Source organism: Salmo salar, chromosome ssa21 (assembly GCF_905237065.1).
Source record: "Salmo salar chromosome ssa21, Ssal_v3.1, whole genome shotgun sequence".
NCBI classification, from domain to species: Eukaryota; Metazoa; Chordata; class Actinopteri; order Salmoniformes; family Salmonidae; genus Salmo; species Salmo salar.
Window position 1 is genome coordinate 33,766,569 of NC_059462.1, and position 19,315 is coordinate 33,785,883.

General features: G+C 43.4%; 2 protein-coding genes across 6 annotated transcripts in view; one reads left to right on the top strand and one right to left on the bottom strand.

Annotated features, from left to right (window-relative positions):
- Nucleotides 1-4,097: 4,097 nt before the first annotated feature.
- On the bottom strand, nucleotides 4,098-14,651 carry LOC106582242 (guanylate-binding protein 1). Of its 4 annotated transcripts, none has more exons than XM_045704696.1 (11): nucleotides 14,361-14,651; nucleotides 13,841-14,064; nucleotides 13,542-13,669; nucleotides 13,285-13,394; nucleotides 12,598-12,809; nucleotides 11,851-12,093; nucleotides 9,426-9,706; nucleotides 9,101-9,313; nucleotides 8,766-8,868; nucleotides 5,752-5,876; nucleotides 4,098-5,598 (listed from the first exon to the last, which is right to left on the bottom strand). In XM_045704696.1, exons 2-11 carry the CDS (start codon nucleotides 14,010-14,012, stop codon nucleotides 5,113-5,115), a joined length of 2,073 nt encoding a protein of 690 aa, XP_045560652.1. In that variant the 5' UTR covers nucleotides 14,013-14,064; nucleotides 14,361-14,651; the 3' UTR covers nucleotides 4,098-5,112. The 4 variants fall into 4 exon arrangements, with proteins under 4 accessions (XP_045560652.1, XP_045560654.1, XP_045560653.1 ...); XM_045704698.1 differs by having other exon boundaries at nucleotides 13,841-14,040; nucleotides 14,361-14,638; XM_045704697.1 differs by having other exon boundaries at nucleotides 13,841-14,065; nucleotides 14,230-14,531.
- Nucleotides 14,652-14,976: 325 nt separating this feature from the next.
- The window catches only part of LOC106597522 (guanylate-binding protein 1), a 76,717-nt gene continuing 72,378 nt past the window's right edge, over nucleotides 14,977-19,315 (top strand). The window contains exons 1-4 of one of the 2 annotated variants that reach the window (XM_045704703.1): nucleotides 14,977-15,084; nucleotides 17,556-17,760; nucleotides 18,349-18,476; nucleotides 19,070-19,179. In XM_045704703.1, coding sequence (XP_045560659.1) covers nucleotides 17,565-17,760; nucleotides 18,349-18,476; nucleotides 19,070-19,179 — 434 coding nt within the window. In that variant the 5' untranslated portion in view covers nucleotides 14,977-15,084; nucleotides 17,556-17,564. Of the gene's footprint in view, nucleotides 15,085-17,555; nucleotides 17,761-18,348; nucleotides 18,477-19,069; nucleotides 19,180-19,315 lie in introns of those variants that run through there. The other variant, XM_045704702.1, reaches the window with a different exon arrangement.

Consider the following 19,315-nt stretch of genomic DNA (forward strand, 5'->3'; position numbering starts at 1 on the left):
CGACTGCTCACACAACAGGACTGTTGCAAACGTGTTATTTTACACAGACCACACTACTGCCTGGCATACAGCTGTAACCAGGCATTTCAGCTATGCGACAAAGAAAGGCATCTGCAAGAGAAGGCAAATCCACATTTTTGAGGACAGTGAGAAGGATCAGGAAAACAGGTTTCTGACGGTAAACGTACCAGAACGGCACTGTCATGGTCCAGGGCAGTGAGGCTGCACTCAGCTCTTTTGTGCAAGATAGCGGAAACAAAAAAAGACAAGGACAGCACCCCGACCTCTCCCCTCACCTCAGGCACCCCAACAGCAGGAGCCCAGGCCCACACCTACACCCACACAACAGGTCTATCCTCCCCCTGCCTGCCTACCACCACCAGAGCCAAGACCACACTACCATCAGCCTGCTGAGAGACAGGCTGGCTCTGTTAGATGTATGGGTTATTGAGCTACACCACCTCGAGCCCAGACACAGAGCTACTACAAGACCAGATCAACCAGTGCAGGACACAGCTGAAGAAATCTGTCCAGGAGCTGAGAGAGAGCCTTACCACAGCTCTTGAGGAGGTAAAGGCCACCATGAGGAGAGAGCTAGTGCAGGTAAAGGAGGAGATGGCAAAGGAGTTGTCTGTCATCAAGAGGGTGCTGCAGCACAGAGAGCAAACTGTAGAGACTCCTAGATAGAAGCTGTAGCCCCTCACCACTCCTAACAACCCCACTGACCCACCTTCACCCACAACCCCCCCATACCAACAACCCTTTACCCACACCCCCAGTCAACAAGGAGGCTCACATTGGGACACCTACTACAGAGAGAAGCTCTCTGCCCCCCCTTGACACACCCCCACACACCCCTCCTTGTACACAGGCCCTGTGTACCCCAGCCCCAGACCGTAAAACCCACTGATGTGGCCATCGTCATTGACTCAAATGGGAAATTCATCCAAGAGGATAAACTCTTCCCCCACCACAAGGTGTCCAAAATATGGTGTTCAAAAACACAGGATGCACTCCACATCCTGTCCCAGTCTGACTTTGGCACACCAGTCCACATTATTATTCACACCGGCAACCTGCGAGAGGAGCAGGAGAGAGTAGGCAGCTCTGGTCAACAGAGTAGCAGAGAGGGCCTTTGAGTGGCTCCCCAACTCCCACATCACCATCTCCACTCTGCTGCCCCGCAAAGACTTTCATCCCCATACCATTCAGAAAGTCAACGCTGACATCACCAGAGGGTGTGGCCTACTCCCGAACGTGCACGTTGCTCAACGCCCAACAATCACCCCAGAGCATCTGCACGACCACTCCTACCTGAGGAAGCAGACAGTAGGGATGTGTGCCAAGTCTCTAAAGGACGTAGCACTTGGTAGACAAACACCCCATGCCGCAGAGGACCACCCAGAGACCCCTACCAGACCACTGCACCACCAAGGATCACCAGGCCCTCTCAACACCCCACCAGACCCAGCGCACCCCACAGACCCAACCCACCACCAGAGCATCACCACATCCATCGGCTTAGGCAGACTGGACCGGGCCCAGCCTACTACCCCGCGTCAGACCACCACCTCTACCAGACCAGAGAGGAAGCCCCACGGCCCAGACCTGGCCCCCCTCCACTCCACAGGGCCCAACAGCAGGACCAGCGCAGCTACGCAGAGGTCGTCAGAGGACAGGAGAACCCTGTAAGATTAAGTGAGATTAAACAGCTCCTCCAATACATCTGCACTAAACTGCACTAAACACGCGCACACACGGACACACACACACACATGCACCTATTGTACTAAAAGTTTACTTGTTCAATGATTAGGAATATATATATACAGTTGAAGTCGGAAGTTTACATACACTTAGGTTGGAGTTATTAAAACTCGTTTTTCAACCACTTCTCACATTTCTTGTTAACAAACTATAGTTTTCGCAAGACGGTTAGGACATCTACTTTGTGTATGACACAAGTAATTTTTCCAACAATTGTTTACAGACAGATTATTTCCCTTATAATTCACTGTATCACAATTCCAGTGGGTCAGAAGTTTACATACACTAAGTTGACTGTGCCTTTAAACAGCTTGGAAAATTCCAGAAAATGATGTCATGGCTTTAGAAGCTTCTGATAGGCTACTTGACATCATTTGAATCAATTGTAGGTGTACCTGTCGATGTATTTCAAGGCCAACCTTCAAACTCAGTGCCTCTTTGCTTGACATCATGGGAAAATCAAAAGAACTCAGCCAAGACCTCAGAAAAATAATTGTAGACCTCCACAAGTCTGGTTCATCCTTGGGAGCAATTTCCAAACGCCTGAAGGTACCACGTTCATCTGTACAAACAATAGTATGCAAGTATAAACACCATGGGACCACGCAGCATTCTTACCGCTCAGGAAGGAGACGCGTTCTGTCGTCTAGAAATGAACGTACTTTGGTGCGAAAAGTGCAAATCAATCCCAGAACAACAGCAAAGGACCTTGTGAAGATGCTGGAGGAAACAGGTACAAAAGTATCTATATCCACAGTAAAACGAGTCCTATATCGACATAACCTGAAAGGTCGCTCAGCAAGGAAGAATCCACCGCTCCAAAACCGCAATAAAAAAGCCAGACTATGGTTTGCAACTGGGGACATGGGGACGAAGATTGTACTTTTTGGAGAAATGTCCGCTGGTCTGATGAAACAAAAATAGAACTGTTTGGCCATAATGACCATCGTTATGTTAGGAGGAAAAGGGGGAGGCTTGCAAGCCGAAGAACACCATCCCAACCGTGAAGTATGGGGGTGGCAGCATCATGTTGTAGGGGTGCTTTGCTGCAGGAGGGAGTGGTGCACTTCCCAAAATAGATGGCATCATGAGGATGGAAAATTATGTGGATATATTGAAGCATCATCTTTGAGACATACTTGAGACATACTTCCAAAGTTGTGGCAAAATGCTTAAGGTAAACAAAGTCAAGGTATTGGAGTGGCCATCACAAAGCCCTTATCTATATCCCATAGAACATTTGTGGGCAGAACTGAAAAAGCGTGTGCGAGCAAGGATGCCTACACACCTGACTAAGTTACACCAGCTCTGTCAGCAGGAATGGGCCAAAATTCACCCAACTTATTGTGGGAAGCGTGTGGAAGGCTACCCGAAATGTTTGAACCAAGTTAAACAATTTAAAGGAAATGCTACCAAATACCAGAACATCCAATCAATCAGAATAAAACAAATCACAACACAGTCAAAACAAAACTACATTGCTTACTGGGAAACACAAGCACAAGCACAAAGCACAATGCAGTGCTATCTGGCCCTAAATCGACAGTACACCGTGGTTAACTATTTGACCTTGGTTACTGATCAAAACCTTAAAAAAAACCTTGTCAAAGTACAAGCTCAGTGAGCACAATCTTACCATTGAGAAGGGTAGACACAGGAAAACCTGGGCAACCACTGCACAACAGCAGAACCTGAGACAGATCTGCATTTCCTGACAAAATGTAAAAAAATATAAAACAATTAGAGTGTCATTTCCCCAAAGTTGAAACCCTCATTCAAGGTTTCAAAGACCTCTCTGATGAGGATAGACTACCCATCCTGTTGGGGGAGGATGCAGAGAGCCGTGGGTTGGCAGCGCACTACATTGCTGCCTGCCATAAGATGAGGGACAGACCAATCAACCTGCACATTTCCTCTACTGTATGCTTATTGTTATTGTTCAATGTATGGTTATTTTGACCCTTGGTTATTATTGTTACCGTTGTCCTGTTAACAATTTTATTATTATTTTAATATTGTAAATATCCAAAGTAAGCTTTGGCAATATGTATATTGTTACGTCATGCCAATAAAGCAAAGTGAATTGAGAGAGAGAGAGAGAGAGAGAGAGAGAGAGAGAGAGAGAGAGAGAGAGAGAGAGAGAGAGAGAGAGAGAACATTACCGAAGGAGAGCAGGACCTGTTTGTTGAGTTGTTGGCCAATAGCATACTCCATGGTCAAGCTGGTCGACCAAACCACACCTCTCATTATCATATTTCCCAGGATGCTCTGTTGCAGTTAGATTTCTTAAAAATAGTTTGTTTCCATATGTGTTTTTGCAAGTACATTGATTGATTTATTAATCAATGAATTTATTTCATGCTACACAAAGATAAATAACATACTTTTTTTCTAAACTAATCCAATCTGTAAATTGGATTTATTGCACCGTTACTGAAATGGTTGTTCCCAATTAGCTGGTTTAGGTAGTCTCTTTTTTTTTCCTTTTTGTTTATCCTGACAGTCATTCTAAATGTAAATTGTGGGTGAATAAAAGTTTAGGGTCCAAAACACAGTAAAGGCTGGTCACCAGCAAACCACATCAAAGGCTGGCCACCAGAGAAAACACAACAAAGGCTGGTCACTAGACTATGCTGGTCTATGCTGTTTTTTTCAGCAGGTTATAGGACAGTATATCTGTTTATCAAAGTAAGGTGGATAACTCCTTGGTCCTGCTTTGTGACATTCCCATCAGGTCTTGATGTGCGTGGTGTGTCCAAGCAGCACACTAATGAAGATCAGTAGTTTATATGAAAATCATTCCTGCATGTCTCGTCCTGGCCCTAAAGCTGATCTGGGTACTGATCATCTGAGTAGAGATGTGTTCATATCATTCCATAATTACAGTTCCTCTTGTTGTCCTGCTGCTGATGTACACGTTTGTATTTGATTAAATTGATATGAGGTGACTGAAAGACAGGATGTGTCTCTTTTTCACGTGAATGCTTGTGCTTCCATTCTAGCTTTACGTGTAATATAGAACAACACATTTGACCTCGACAAAGTTCAGCAAGCTCAATTATTTTACCCTACATCCAAGAACAAAACACAAATCTTAATGCTCCAATTTTAAGATGAATCTATAATAACTTTTAAATATGACGTAATATTATCAGAATGAGAAATCAATGGTTAGAAACTGAAGAACTGACGTCTGTGAAGTCACAGCTGGTTTGGCCCCATTGTACAGCAGTCTTTCTGTTGCACTATTTCCTAGTAGTTTTACTGGGCTCTTCTGGTTAATGATGAGACTGGAGAAAGGGGTGGCTGCTGATCTGGACCATTGACCAATCTCTGGTGAATCCTTTAGACCTCTGAGCCAGGGCTTTTGCCAGTTGTACCTGTGTTGACTTTGGGCAGAGTTGTGTCTTTAGAGTTGCCAACTGCTCCTGTTTTGAGTTTGGGCGTGGCCATCTTGTCTTGCTCGAGTGTCATGCGCTCCTTATCAGGGATATTGTCAACCGCACCTGATTTGAGATTGAATCTGACCTGCTCCTTGAACACAATCGCCTTGCGTTGCTCACGGGCTTTCTTATAGTTAAAGTAGTGACCTAAGCCATTGCTGACACTCTCCATGACACCCTGTGCTATGGCTCTGAAGTTACGAGACTGCTCTTCCTTCTCCTCGCGCTTGGCCTCCTCCTTCTCTCTCAGGCTCTGTATCTCCTCCTTCATGGCTGCCTCTTTCTCTGTGAAACCCTTAGCCATCAGCTTTTCCTGCTCATGGAGCTTGCTATCTAGCGCTCTCTCCAACTCCTGTTGCTTCTCTTTCGCCTCCTGGACCATCTTAGCCTAGAATCACAGAGGGACAACATAACAAGCAAGCTGTATCTTCTCAAAGACTACTGTGTTTACCTCCCTCAATTACTACAATCTGTGGTTATAGTTAAAAAATATAATTTTATGAGACATGGTATACTATAGGTTCCCAGTGTCCTTACATACCTCTAGCTGACAGATTCCCTCCTGATGACTCCTCTCCCTCTCCTGGATCAGTTTCTCTAACTGGTGCTGTTTCTCTGCCTCCATCTTCACTGCCTGTTCAGCCAGGGCTCTCTGCTCTTGCTCCTCTGTGTCAGAAAAGACAGTAGCCAATGGCTATTTCTCAAGTGCAAACTGATTGATTCATGGTCTGAAAACCATTTGAACACCAAAATGTGGCCCAGTATCTGAGATAAAAGTAAGATGAGCGTCCTTGATGTCTTTCATTTTTGCATTGTTGCTTTCCTTTGTTTTTCTCTTTTGTTAATTGTGTTGGTGGCTGGGGGGGGGGTGACGTCCTGGATGGTTAAGAGGCAGCTGTCGGGAGAATGTGGGGGGGATCTTGGAGGGTTAGAGGTTGGGAGCTTGGGCCGATAGGTGGCTGGTTCGGGTCCCCATTTTGTCTTGGTGGAAGATCTGTCGATGTGCCCTTGGGCGGTGCTTGTACCCTGGTTGATATTGTGGGTCGCTGTGGATGGGAGCCTGTTAGATGACTGAATGTAATGTAAATGTTGAGCGGCTTCACTGCAGGTAGATTGTATGTTCAATAAAAAAAATATAATAACAAAAAGAGGTGCGTCAGGCCACGAAGGCATAAATGGGGTTTTCCAGATGCGAGTCAGTAACAGACTACTACTACTTACATTAAGATTCAAAGTGGATTCAAAACAATTTATTTATAAACTGATATGCATTTTATATACAACTTCAAATGATAATATCCAAATGAATCATATTTTGCTTCAATAGACAACGTTCTCAAAGAATATAACACCAAAAAAGAAGACTGAACAAAAATAGAAACGCAACATGTAAAGTGTTGGTCCCATATTTTACGAGCTGAAATAAAATATCTCAGACATTTTCCATACACATAAAAAGCTTATTTCTCTCAATTTTTTGCACAAATTTGATACATCCCTGTTAGTGAGCATTTCTCCTTTACCAAGATAATCCATCCACCTGACAGGTGCGGCATATCAAGAAGCTGATTAAACAGCATGATCATTACAGAGATGCACCTTGTACTGGGGACAATAAAAGACCACTCAAATGAGCAGTTGTCACACAACACAATGCCACAGATGTCTGAAGTCGAGGGAGCATGCAATTGGCATGCTGATTGCAGGAATGTCCACCAGAGCTGTTGCCAGAGAATTGAATGTTCATTTCAGTATGTCTAACCGGCCTCAACACCGCAGACCACGTGTAACCACACCAGCCCAGGACCTCCACATCCACTTTCTGCACAAACTGTCTCAGGGAAGCTCACCTGCATGCTCGTCGTCCTCAACAGGGTCTTTACCTGACTGCAGTTTGGCCACCTTCAATGACCACTGGCATGCTGGAGAAGTGTGCTCTTCACGGCTGAATAACAGTTTCAACTGTACAGGGCAGATGGCAGACAGCATGTAGGGCGTCGTGTTGGTGAGCGGTTTGCTGATGTCAACGTTGTGAACAGAGTGCCCCATGGTGGAGGTGGGGTTATGGTGTGGGCCAGCATAAGCAACGGACAACAAACACAATTGCATTTTACCGATGGCAAGTTGAATGCACAGAGAAACTGTGACGAGATCCTGAGGCCCATTGTCGTACAATTAATCCGCGGCCATCACCTCATGTTTGAGCATGATAATGCACGGCCCAATGTCGCAAGCATCACAATTTTTGGAAGTTGAAAATGTCCCAATTCTGGGATGCTCTGGATCAACATTGTGTTACAGTTCCTGCCAACATTCAGCAACGTCACACAGCTATTGAAGAGGAGTGGGACAACATTCCACAATCAATGGACTGATCAACTCTATGCAAAGATGTGTTGTGCTGCATGAGGCAAATGGTGGTCACACCAAATACTGACTGGTAGTCTGGTCCACACCCTACCTTTTTTAAGGTATCTGTGACCTACAGATGCATATCTGTATTCCTAGTCATGTTAAATCCATAGATTAGGGCCTAATGAATTTATTTCAGTTGATTGATTTCCTTAAATGTAATTCAGTAAAATCTTTGAAATTGTTGCGTTTATATTTTTGTTCAGTGGTATATTACGATTAAAGATAAGTCTTAGTTATAGTCTAGAAATGTTTTGATTTAAGCGCTATACTAGTACAGTGATAATTTCACCAAAACCTGTAAATACATATACTGTATAAGAAAAATAATACATTACTCTTGCATATAAAACTTATACTGATTCTAAGCATGGCTATCAACTTGACTTTTCGCTTTACATTGCAAGATAGAGCTAACAAATGTGTACATGCTCAAGTAATACACAGTGTTTCTACTTCATAAAAGCTCCCCTCATGAGCTTATATTGAAAGAAAGTGTTGGCAGCATCCAATCCAATTCGAAGAACAGGCATGACTGTAGACTCAAGGAAACCACCTCCTTCCTTCTCAGGTGTGTTGCTCTTCTTGAACTCCTCTATCTCCTGTCTCATTAAGTCAGCCTTCTCCTTGTGGCCCTTCTCCAGCAGATCCTTCTGCTCCTGCATCTTGCACTCCAAGGCCCTGTGGAAGTCCCGTTCCTGTTGCTTCATCTCCTCCTTCATCTTGTCTTCCATCTGCTTCAACTTCTCGTCTTTGCTTCTGCGATCGTCCTCCATGGTGCGCTCCATCTCCAACCGTTTCTCTTCAGCAGCCTTCTTCTCCTGCTCCAACACAGCTGATCTCTCCTTCTCCTCTGCATGGTCCAAAGGAAGAGTTGAGGTAGGAAAACACTCTAGCTTCTGGACTACTCATGTTCTCTCTCATATGGAGTCAACAGACAGCCCCTGATCTTTTCCATGTTCTGGAGTAGGCCATAACTTTTAGGTTAAACTTTAGCCCGCATACATACTCTTTCAAACATCCCAGATCTATGTTGACTTCATGCAAGTGCAAGTTATCACATATTTATTGTGAGAAGTCACTCCAACCAGAAACCTGAATTCAAGCAGAAAATAACATCCCAATGCTATATTTTGGACTTACCGTGGATCTTTTTCTCATTTTCTGTCAATTTTTTGTCAGCTTGTAGGATGGAATTTTTCTCCAGACTCTTCTCCTTCAGGAACTGCTCAAGAATCTCCTCAGCCTGCAGAAAATACCCCAAAAGGCAACATGTTTTATCATTGATTGATGGCTATCTGTTTCTGGTATGATGCTGCAGATGGAAGCTAATGTGAATCATAACAGTAACAGAGATTGATAGAAACAGCAATCCATCTACGGAATAGAAACTAAGTGGATCGGCCTGAAAGATGAGAACAGCTCGTGTTTAATATGGATTTTTTGATGAATGTTTCAGCCCTAGAAAGGATTCATACCCTAACTCCTTTATCAGGCTCAGCCCGGTATTGTGCCACCATGTTGTCATGGTGATTGCAGTAAAGCTCATATCCCCCAGGTGTAGCGTAGATCCCCTCCTTAATCTTCTGGGCCATCGGAGCAGACAGCTTCTCCAGAAGGGACGCACACTTCTTCTCTGAGGCATCCTCGTTCTGGTTGAGAAGGTCAGCGTAGTGCTTTGCAATGGCCACCTGCAGGAGTCAAGACTGTTTTAGGGAAGAATTTGTAAAAAGTGGTCCTTGACAGAGTTAAGAACTAAAGCAGTGTTTGTACCAGGCACAGATCTGAAATGATGACCCTTACCGCCAACGCTTTCAAAAAATCCCCATTTTCGTCTTTGAAGGATCGTTTCATGAAAGCCTGCGTGGCCTGGTGGTCTGAGCGGAGGTGATGAGCTGAAATCTGACCCATGGCCACAGGGAATAAGGCCTTCACCTCCTCCATGCCCCTCTGGTACACCGCCAGGCCCTCATCCACAGCAGCCTGGTTCTCAATTTGAGCCATGGCCAGCACTGCATTCTCCAGACAGGGCACAGAGCCTTTGGCTATGGTCTCCACATAGGTGTTAACCAAGTGGCCGAGCACTGCAATCAGATAAGAGGCGGGAAGAAAAATATAAGTGTATACATTTGGTGGTACAATAACATAGGCTACATAAAAAAAAAAATGTATTACACCTTTATTTAACCAGGTAGGCTAGTTGAGGACAAGTTCTCATTTACAACTGCGACCTGGCCAAGACAAAGCACAGAAGTGCGACACAAACAACAACTCAGAGTTACACATGGAATAAACAAGCGTACAGTCAATAACACAATAGAAAAAAAAAAAAAATCTATATACACACAATGTGTGCAAATGGCATGAGGAGGTAAGGCAATAAATAGGCCATAGTAGCGAAGTAATTACAATTTAGCAAATTAACACTGGGGTGATAGATGTGCAGATTATGTGCAAGTAGAAATACTGGTGTGCAAAAGAGCAGAAAAGTAAATAAAAACAATATGGGGATGAGGTAGGTAGATTGGATGGGCTATTTACAGATGGGCTATGTACAGCTGCAGCGATCGGTTAGCTGCTCAGATAGCTGATGTTTAAAGAAAGTGAGGGAAATATAAGTCTCCAGCGGTTTTTGCAATTTGTTCCAGTCATTGGCAGCAGAGAACTGGAAGGAAAGGCGGCCAAAGCAGGTGTTGGCTTTGGGGATGACCAGTGAGATATACCTGCTGGAGTGCGTGCTACGAGTGGGTGTTGTTATCGTGACCAGTGAGATGAGATAAGGCAGAGCTTTACCTAGCAAAGACTTATAGATGACCTGAAGCCAGAGGGTCTGGCAACGAATATGTAGCGAGGGCCAGCGGACGAGAACATACAGGTCGCGGTGGTGGGTGGTATATGGGGCTTTGGTGACAAAACGGATGGCACTGTGATAGACTGCATCCAGTTTGCTGAGTAGAGTGTTGGAGGCTATTTTTTAAATGACATCGCCAAAGTCGAGGATCGGTAGGATAGTCAGTTTTACGAGGGTATGTTTGGCAGCGTGAGTGAAGGAGGCTTGGTTGCGAAATAGGAAGACAATTCTACATTTAATTTTGGATTGGAGATGTTTAATATGAGTGGAAGGAGAGTTTACAGTCTAGCCAGACACCTAGGTATTTGTAGTTGTCCACATATTCTAAGTCAGAACTGTCCAGAGTAGTGACGCTGGGCGGGCGGGTGCGGGCAGCGAACGGTTGAAAAGCATGCATTTAGTTTTACTAGCGTTTAAGAGCCGTTGGAGGCCACGGAAGGAGTGTTGTATGGCATTGAAGCTTGTTTGGAGTTTGTTAACACAATGTCCAAAGAAGGGCCAGATGTATACAGAATGGTGTCGTCTGCGTAGAGGTGGATCAGGGAATCACCAGCAGCAAGAGCGACATCGTTGATATATACAGAGAAAAGAGTCGGCCCGAGAATTGAACCCTGTGGTACCCCCATAGAGACTGCCAGAGTTTCGGATAACAGGCCCTCCCATTTGACACACTGAACTCTGTCTGAGAAGTAGGCGAGGCAGTCATTTGAGAAACCAAGGCTGTTGAGTCTACCGATAAGAATACTGTGATAGACAGAGTCGAAAGCCTTGGCCAGGTCAATGAATACGGCTGCACAGTACTGTCTTTTACCGATGGCGGTTATGATATCGTTTAGTACCTTGAGCGTGGCTGAGGTGCACCTGTGACCAGCTCGGAAACCGGACTGCACAGCGGAGAAGGTACGGTGAGATTCGAAATGGTCAGTGATCACTTTATTAACTTGGCTTTCAAAGACTTTAGAAAGGCAGGGCAGGATGGATATAGGTCTGTAACAGTTTGGGTCTAGAGTGTCACCCCCTTTGAAGAGGGGGATGACCGCGGCAGCTTTCCAATCTTTAGGGATCTCGGACAATACGAAAGAGAGGTTGAACAGACTGGTAATAGGGGTTGCAACAATGACGGCGGATAATTTTAGAAAGAGAGGGTCCAGATTGTCTAGCCCAGCTGATTTGTACGGGTCCAGGTTTTGCAGCTCTTTCAGAACATCTGCTGTCTGGATTTGGGTGAAGGAGAATCTTGGGAGGCTTGGGCAAGTAGCTGCGGGGGGTGCGGAGCTGTTAGCCGGGTTAGCCAGGAGGAAAGCATGGCCAGCCATAGAGAAATGCTTATTGAAACATTCAATACATCTGTGCAGAATCTGCTGATATTTGACTTACTTCTCCCGGTTACTTTGTGGCCCCCTTTGACAGTTTTGGTACGGCTCTCTTGGAAAATGAAGCGGCAGAAAGTATCTGCAACCTTTCGGAAGCTTCCACAGAGGTCAGCTTCGTCCATGGAATCCAGATGGGGCATGTTGGCAGGAGTTGTAGGGGTGGGGAATACAAAGCACTTGCGCGAGGGGAAGTAGTTCCGGATGCACTCTCGTGGGAGGTTGTACATCAGGTTCTTTTTACCCCCACCTGAATGATAGTCAGCATTCACCATTACAGTTGACATTAATCTATTTTTAGGGCCGGTTTCCCAGACACAGACTAGGCCTTGTCCTGGACACAAAAGTGTGTTCAATGGAGAATCTCGCCTGGAGGCCTAATCTCTGTCTGGGAGACTGGCTCTTAGTTCACCATCCAAACACACAATCATTAACAGACAAGCATATATAGAGATATGCTTAAATTAAGGCAGAAGACTTTATGACCAATAAACAAACTGGATAAAATAATTGTGTCATTTGATTTATGAGTCTGTTTGATTATGAGTGTAATCCTACAATACATTTCCATAGGAATGATTTTATAACGTGTAATTTAGCAAGTGTCAGAGCAAATATCAATCATCTTGTTTCCCAACCCCTATGCTCTTTGTGAGATAGTGATTGTTCCAACTGAATAATTGTTCATGGGAGCTCTATTCTAGAGACATTGTGCACAGTTGATCATTGGGGTGGTGGCTAGTGCTAATGTCACCTTTTCTGAGTTCCAGGGAATGCTCCAGATACTCATCTTCGGTGACGTTTCTACCGTCGATCTCGAGTAGTAGAGTAAAATCTCTGATGGCCCACACAAAATTCGGAAAGAACTGCACAAACTGGGCGTCCCCTCCTTCCTCGTCATCGTGAGAAGATGAAGCTGCACTGGAAGAATTCACCTTGATCCGCTCTGTCAGCTCACTCACATATCTATAGGGCCGGTTGAGGATTGACTGATAAAAGCTACCAAAGTTTAAAAAAGAATGTGCATCTGCATTGACATGTGCCTGCTACAGTTGTGCAAGGACTTGCTATACAACAGTTATAGCATACGAGCAGTTTCAGTTTCTTTTTGAATGGACTGTGTCCACATGCACTGAGTAACCCCTAAGGGAATTGATCCAACAAAGTACAGTGTGTTGAATAATCTTGGAAGCAAACACATCAGATTAACGCTGTCAGTAGCACAATATATTGCTCCAGGTCTATAAGGACATGTTGCTCAGCATCCAATATATATACAAACATACAGCACTTTCACTTTCAATATAAGAGGGAGTTCTAAGAAATGGTCTGGTTGGGAGAAATATCCCCTAACCATGTGATATGTACACATGTTAAAGTCAACAGGAGAGGAAACAGGGGAGGTTTGCCATGGGGAAATAGATATTGGTTTAAAGGATACTGGAGGTTCTCCACGGCTTGATTGTCGATGGTCCCTCGACTGTTGTAGACCAGAGTACTGCTTAACAGAATGGCCAAGGAGAAGATCCAGGCATCATTCTTAGAATCTCCCTGAAACAAGTATGACAACCGCAACATGCCTATTGGTGATATGGCTAAATGTAATGAAATTATTTAAAATAGATTTGTGTTTAGATATCTGTTCACTGTGCTGATTAGTAATGTGAATTGTTAAGAGACTGAACTTTGACCGCTCACCTTCTCCACGTCCCCCAGCCCCTCTGTATCCAGCAGCACCAGGGTGTGGTCTCTTTTTTCAGGGTGAGGCACACACCACATCCAGATTCCCTTAGTCTTGGATTGGATGGTGGCTCCCAGGGCAAAACCTAAATCAATATTTCAAAGACCATTTTAAGAAAAACATTATGCAATACAATTTATTTCTAAACCAGTGTACTGATTAAAAAAAAACATTTCATTGGGCATTGACTATTGAGGTACAGCTGATGGTCAAAGCAGTCTGCACATTTTGATTTGTTTCTCAGCATCAGTCTCACCTTTTCTCTTTCCAGCCAGCTTGTTCATGAGGTAGGACTTGCCGGTGCGGTACAGCCCGACCACCGCCACCACTATGACTTGCTGGTTCAGTCCCATCAGGTACTTGATGGCACCAGGAACTACATGAAGCTCGCCATCGGCGTTTTCGACCAGGCACATTGGGGAATCCATGGTCAAGTGATCTCACAGGATGATCAGCCTACAGCTCCCACAAATAGTCAATCTATAATAAAACTATTAATTAAATATAGTTCAGGCGAATTATTTATAAAAGTTCATTATCGATTCCTTCTATAAATTAAGCTCACAATGTGAATATAGTCTAGGACTACTGAATAAGCTATGCAAATATATTATTAAAAAGATCTGCGTCATGAAACAGCTTAGCCATATGCATACAACATTCAGTTGAAGTGAAGTTAAATTATTGTCCAATGTCAGCTTCAATTTCATTATATAATTCGTCTGCAAAACTGTAATGGTTTCCTGCTATGGTACAGCATTCGTCGGTCTACTTACATAGGAGTCGTCTCCAAAAATCCTCTCCAAACCAACTGCGGTTAATCGCAGAGGAACAGTGTCCTGCTGGCTATATATTTGCTGCGAAACAGAAAGTGAAAGTTGCCTAGGCTATATATTCTTGTTCACTTATTGTCACCAGTCCAATAAGAGATTGAACTGACGCAAGCTACTTTTTAATTCATCAACAAAATCTTTCAAAATGTCAGAAGGAAATGCAATAGAAATATTCAATTGTTTATCGAACTATTGTTCAACTAGGAATAATGCCACTTTCACGTGGTAGTCGGAACTAGAAACTGGAGAGAAAAAAAAACACGGAACTCTGAAATCTCCGACTTCCGTGCGCTCAATTTAACTGGGAAATCTGGAGGAAAAAAAACGAGCTCCGACTGAGATTTATTTCCATCTCGGAATTCCGAATCGGGAAATCGGGCCTCTCTCTAGAACTCCCACTTTCCGACATGAAGATAACTGACGTCATGACATGATTTGACCTTGTTTTTTTACAGAGTTCCCAGTTGTCATGAACGCACCATTATATACGTGCGATTCAACCAGTTAGGAAGTCTGACATTTCGGAATGTCTTAGTTCCCACTAGCACGTGATCGCGGCATATAATGAACCACTGCGCAGCACAGGGACTTTTATACGTCACTTATTTATTTTACTATCCTAACGCTGACCACAGGCTGAACAATAACCCACTACAGCGTTGCCGAGGTAAACTCCCGTGCACTGCTTACATTTAGGAATATTTTTATTTTATTTTACTATTGATTTGCAAGTTGACTGGTTATATGAAAAATACTTGATCCATCCTTAATAATGTAGGCGTTTGCGGTTAATTAATTGATTAGATAACCAGAAAAAATCTTCTGACATAGGCTATATCTGCCACATGATTTAGCCTATGGTAGAACCAGTATGTGAACTTTTCTGTAGTCTATATGCTGGACATAAAATGTATGACAACGTACTGTATTGAGACTGAATTAGAGGGTGATGCCTCTGGAATTTATACACTGATTGAGTAGGTAAAGTTATGGAGATTGTCCTCCTATTAGAGAGACGGTGAGAAAGACAGTTCCTCAGTTTAGGGTTCTTTAATGTTGATTGGAGGTTAAATGTTTGCAATTCTGTGACATGTCACTCAGCTTTGATTATCCAACTAACTGTCCATTTATCCATACAAGATGTGGTCTGGAAATAATAAACATGAATACAATGGCATCAATACTAAGAAGGCACATTCATTTAGCAATAACAAAACAAGATATACAGCTTTCATCTGTTATAATAATCCAATGACTGAAACGAAAATACAAGTAGCTAGCAACATCAGACTAACCATCTAACAATGACAGGTGAAAATGTAGCTAACAATGTTAGATAGCTACCATAAAAAAGAGACACAATTGATCAGTTTGGCCTGGCGGGCAGCTCTAGGAAGAGTTTTGGTGGTTCCAAACTTCTTCCATTTAAGAATGATGAGGCCACTGTGTTCTTGGGGACCTTCAATGCTGCTGGATTTTTTTGGTACCCTTCCCCAGATCTGTGCCTCGACACAATCCTGTCTCTGAGCTTTATGGACAATTCCTTTGACCTCATGTCTTCCTTTTTGCTCGGACATGCACTGTCAACTGTGGGACCTTATATAGACAGGCGTGTGCCTTTCCAAATCATGTCCAATCAATTGAATTTACCACAGATGGACTCCAAGTTGTAGAAACATCTCAAGGATGATCAATGGAAACAGATGCACCTGAGCTCAATTTCTAGTATCATAGCAAAGGGTCTGAATACTTATGTAAATAAGGTTTTTCACTTATTTTTAATAGATTTGCTAAAATGTCTAAATCTGTTTTCGCTTTGTTATTATGGGGTAATTATGTGTAGATTGCTGAGCATTATTTTTAAATCAATTTTATAATAAGGCTGTAACGTAACAATGTGCAAAAAGTAAAGAGCTCTGAATACTTTCCGAAGGCACTGTATATAGAGACTTTACAGTTGGCACTATGTATTCGGACAGGTAGCATTCTCCTGGCATCCGCCACATCCAGATTTGTCTGTCAGACTGCCAGATGAGGAAGTGTGATTCATCACTCCAGAGAACGTGTTTCAACTGCTCCAGAATCCAATGGCGGCGAGCTTTACACCACTCCAGCCGACGCTTGGCATTGCACATTGTGATCTTAGGCTTGTGTGTGGCTGCTCGGCCATGGAAACCCATTTCATGAAGCTCCCAACTAACTGTTCTTGTACTGACATTGATTCTAGAGGGAGTTTGGAACTCTGTTGTGAGTGTTGCAACCGAGAACATATGATTTTTTCAGCATTTGCCGGTCTCATTCTGTGAGCTTGTGTGGCCTACCAATTTGCGGCTGAGCCATTGTTGTTCCTAGACGTTTCCACTTCACAATAACAGCACTTACATTTGAGCAGGGCAGAAATTTGACAAACTGACTTGTTGGAAAGATGGAATTCTATGACTGTGTCACGTTGAAAGTCACTGAGCTCTTCAGTAAGGCCATTCTACTGCTAATGTTTGTTTATGGAGATTGCATGGCTGTGTGCTCGATTTGATACGCCTATCAGAATCGGGTGTAGATGAATTCACACCCCGCACGCCGACCCCTTCCATAGTTTGGGAACAACTGCTGTAGGCTACATCCCAGTAAACACGGACCAACACCGATGTCTTGAATCAATCATAGACGTCTGTTTGGTTCAGACATCGTCCAGTCTAGACCGGCCTTGATTTGGTCGAAAAATATATGGTATTTTCAACTTTCATTCAGAACCGAAAAATTAGCCAATTCTTTTTACATGTATTTTTTATGTCTGTAAAATACTATTTTAGACGTATTTTCAACGTCTTTGTGCTTTCTGGGACTATTCTAGCTTTGCGGGGTATAGGAGAGGCAATTTATTTTGTTTGGCCTAGGGCGACAAAACGGCCAGGACCGGGCCTGAATTTATTATAGTTTTTTTGTCACTGTCCACCCAGTCTGTTGATAAGCTTTGATTCACTCTTTATCACCTATTCCTGTGCCTCCTTGATCACATTACATTTAATTGCAATAAAAAGGTCTGTAGGGACTGTGACACACACACACACACACACACACACACACACAGTACCCTACTCAATTAAAAGTTATTGTGTGTCCTTGCCCTCATTTCTATAGGACAGCATCATGGCAGGCCAGAGAGTATCCATGAAGGAACCAGTATGTCTGATAGAGAACGACAGTGACGGGAAGCTGCGTGTGGTCCGCAGTGCACTGGACATCCTGGACCAGATTGACCAGCATGTGGTAGTGGTGTCGGTGGTCGGGCTGTACCGCACCGGCAAGTCCTACCTCATGAACAAGCTGGCTGGAGAGAGGAAAGGTCAAGCATTTTTTTTAATCTATGGTCCAAAGTCCGAACAATGTACATAACCTCAACAATGTTATATGGATAAGGAATGATTATGTATAAGATCATTATTTCTCATAAAGATAGGGTAATAGAAATGTGAAACAGAAAGTGTTAACTTATGTACAGCATGTCTATATATGTACTGCATTTGTCATTCAGAGTTAGACAGATATGCTGCACCAAAGTACAGATTTGTCCTGTTCTGACCACATTATGCTTTGATTTTTTTTTCTCTCCAAAATTGGAAATTCGACACACCCTGTTATTGCGTCTTGGAAACTACAGTTTCTCTTTTACACCATAACGTACAACCAGACAGCAGAGCAAATATCAAAAAAAACATTTTGTTCCGACCACATTTGTTCTAGATGGGTTGTGTAGATAAGTGTGCCGTTTTGCACTGGCTGCTAGTTTCACTTTCAGTCTGTCAGTATGATATACAGTATAATTAGACAAAAAGGTTCATCTGAAAACCAGCAGCCTTGAGTAAACACTTTACATCCTGCTGCCTCTTTGCTGATTCCATCCTAAGAACCGTTTTTATCATCTGTCCTCAAGGTTTTGCCCTGGGAGCCACCATCCAGTCCAAAACTAAGGGCATCTGGATGTGGTGTGTGCCTCACCCTGAAAAAAGAGACCACACCCTGGTGCTGCTGGATACAGAGGGGCTGGGGGATGTGGAGAAGGTGGGAGGTCAAAGTTCACTCTCTGTCAAAAACCTTTTATGGCTCAGATTGTTTAGATGACAGAATATAAGATTGCTATGGGTAAAATCCCATGTTATCTCAATAAACTATGTCTAGTACTGAGAGCTGATGCAATCAATTGTATATAATGTCTGACTTATAAATGTATGATATATACCCATTGATTCTAAAGAGTATAACAAATAATGACCCATGAGCTTAGTTCAACTGTTGTACCCCATCAGAACCCAAAATATAAGCTTGTTTTACTCGAATGTTTGTAAATGTAAATAAACTCTGTATAACATCATGGTTAACTACAATGATGATGTCACGGATGGTGAGTCATTGCACCCTTAGCTCAGTCTATGAATTTGAGTGGTTACATCTCTCCAGGCCCATCCCTCAGATTTTTTAGTCCAAAACTGAGGCAGGGTGGGGCTTGGTTAATGTTTCAATTAAGGATTCCAGCTTTGACCTTTATTTAGGTAGGGAGCCCATACAACGGTGTATGGAGTAGACATTTAGTTACTGACTTGATTTCACTCTAGTATGAACAGAGTACCAATGTGTTCCTTCTATTGTGTCTGCAGGGTGATGAGAAGAATGACAACTGGATCTTTTCCCTGGCTGTCCTGCTCAGCAGTACTCTGGTGTACAACAGCATGGGAACCATCGACAACAACGCACTGGAGAAACTACAGTATCCTTCAGCAGGCCTATAAAGAAATATAGTGTAGTGTTGTATGTCTGGGTTCATTTAATCTCCAACAACCGAACCGACCTCAAAAAGCACTAATCGCTCAGCACTATACTGCATGTTAGTATATCTGGGTTCA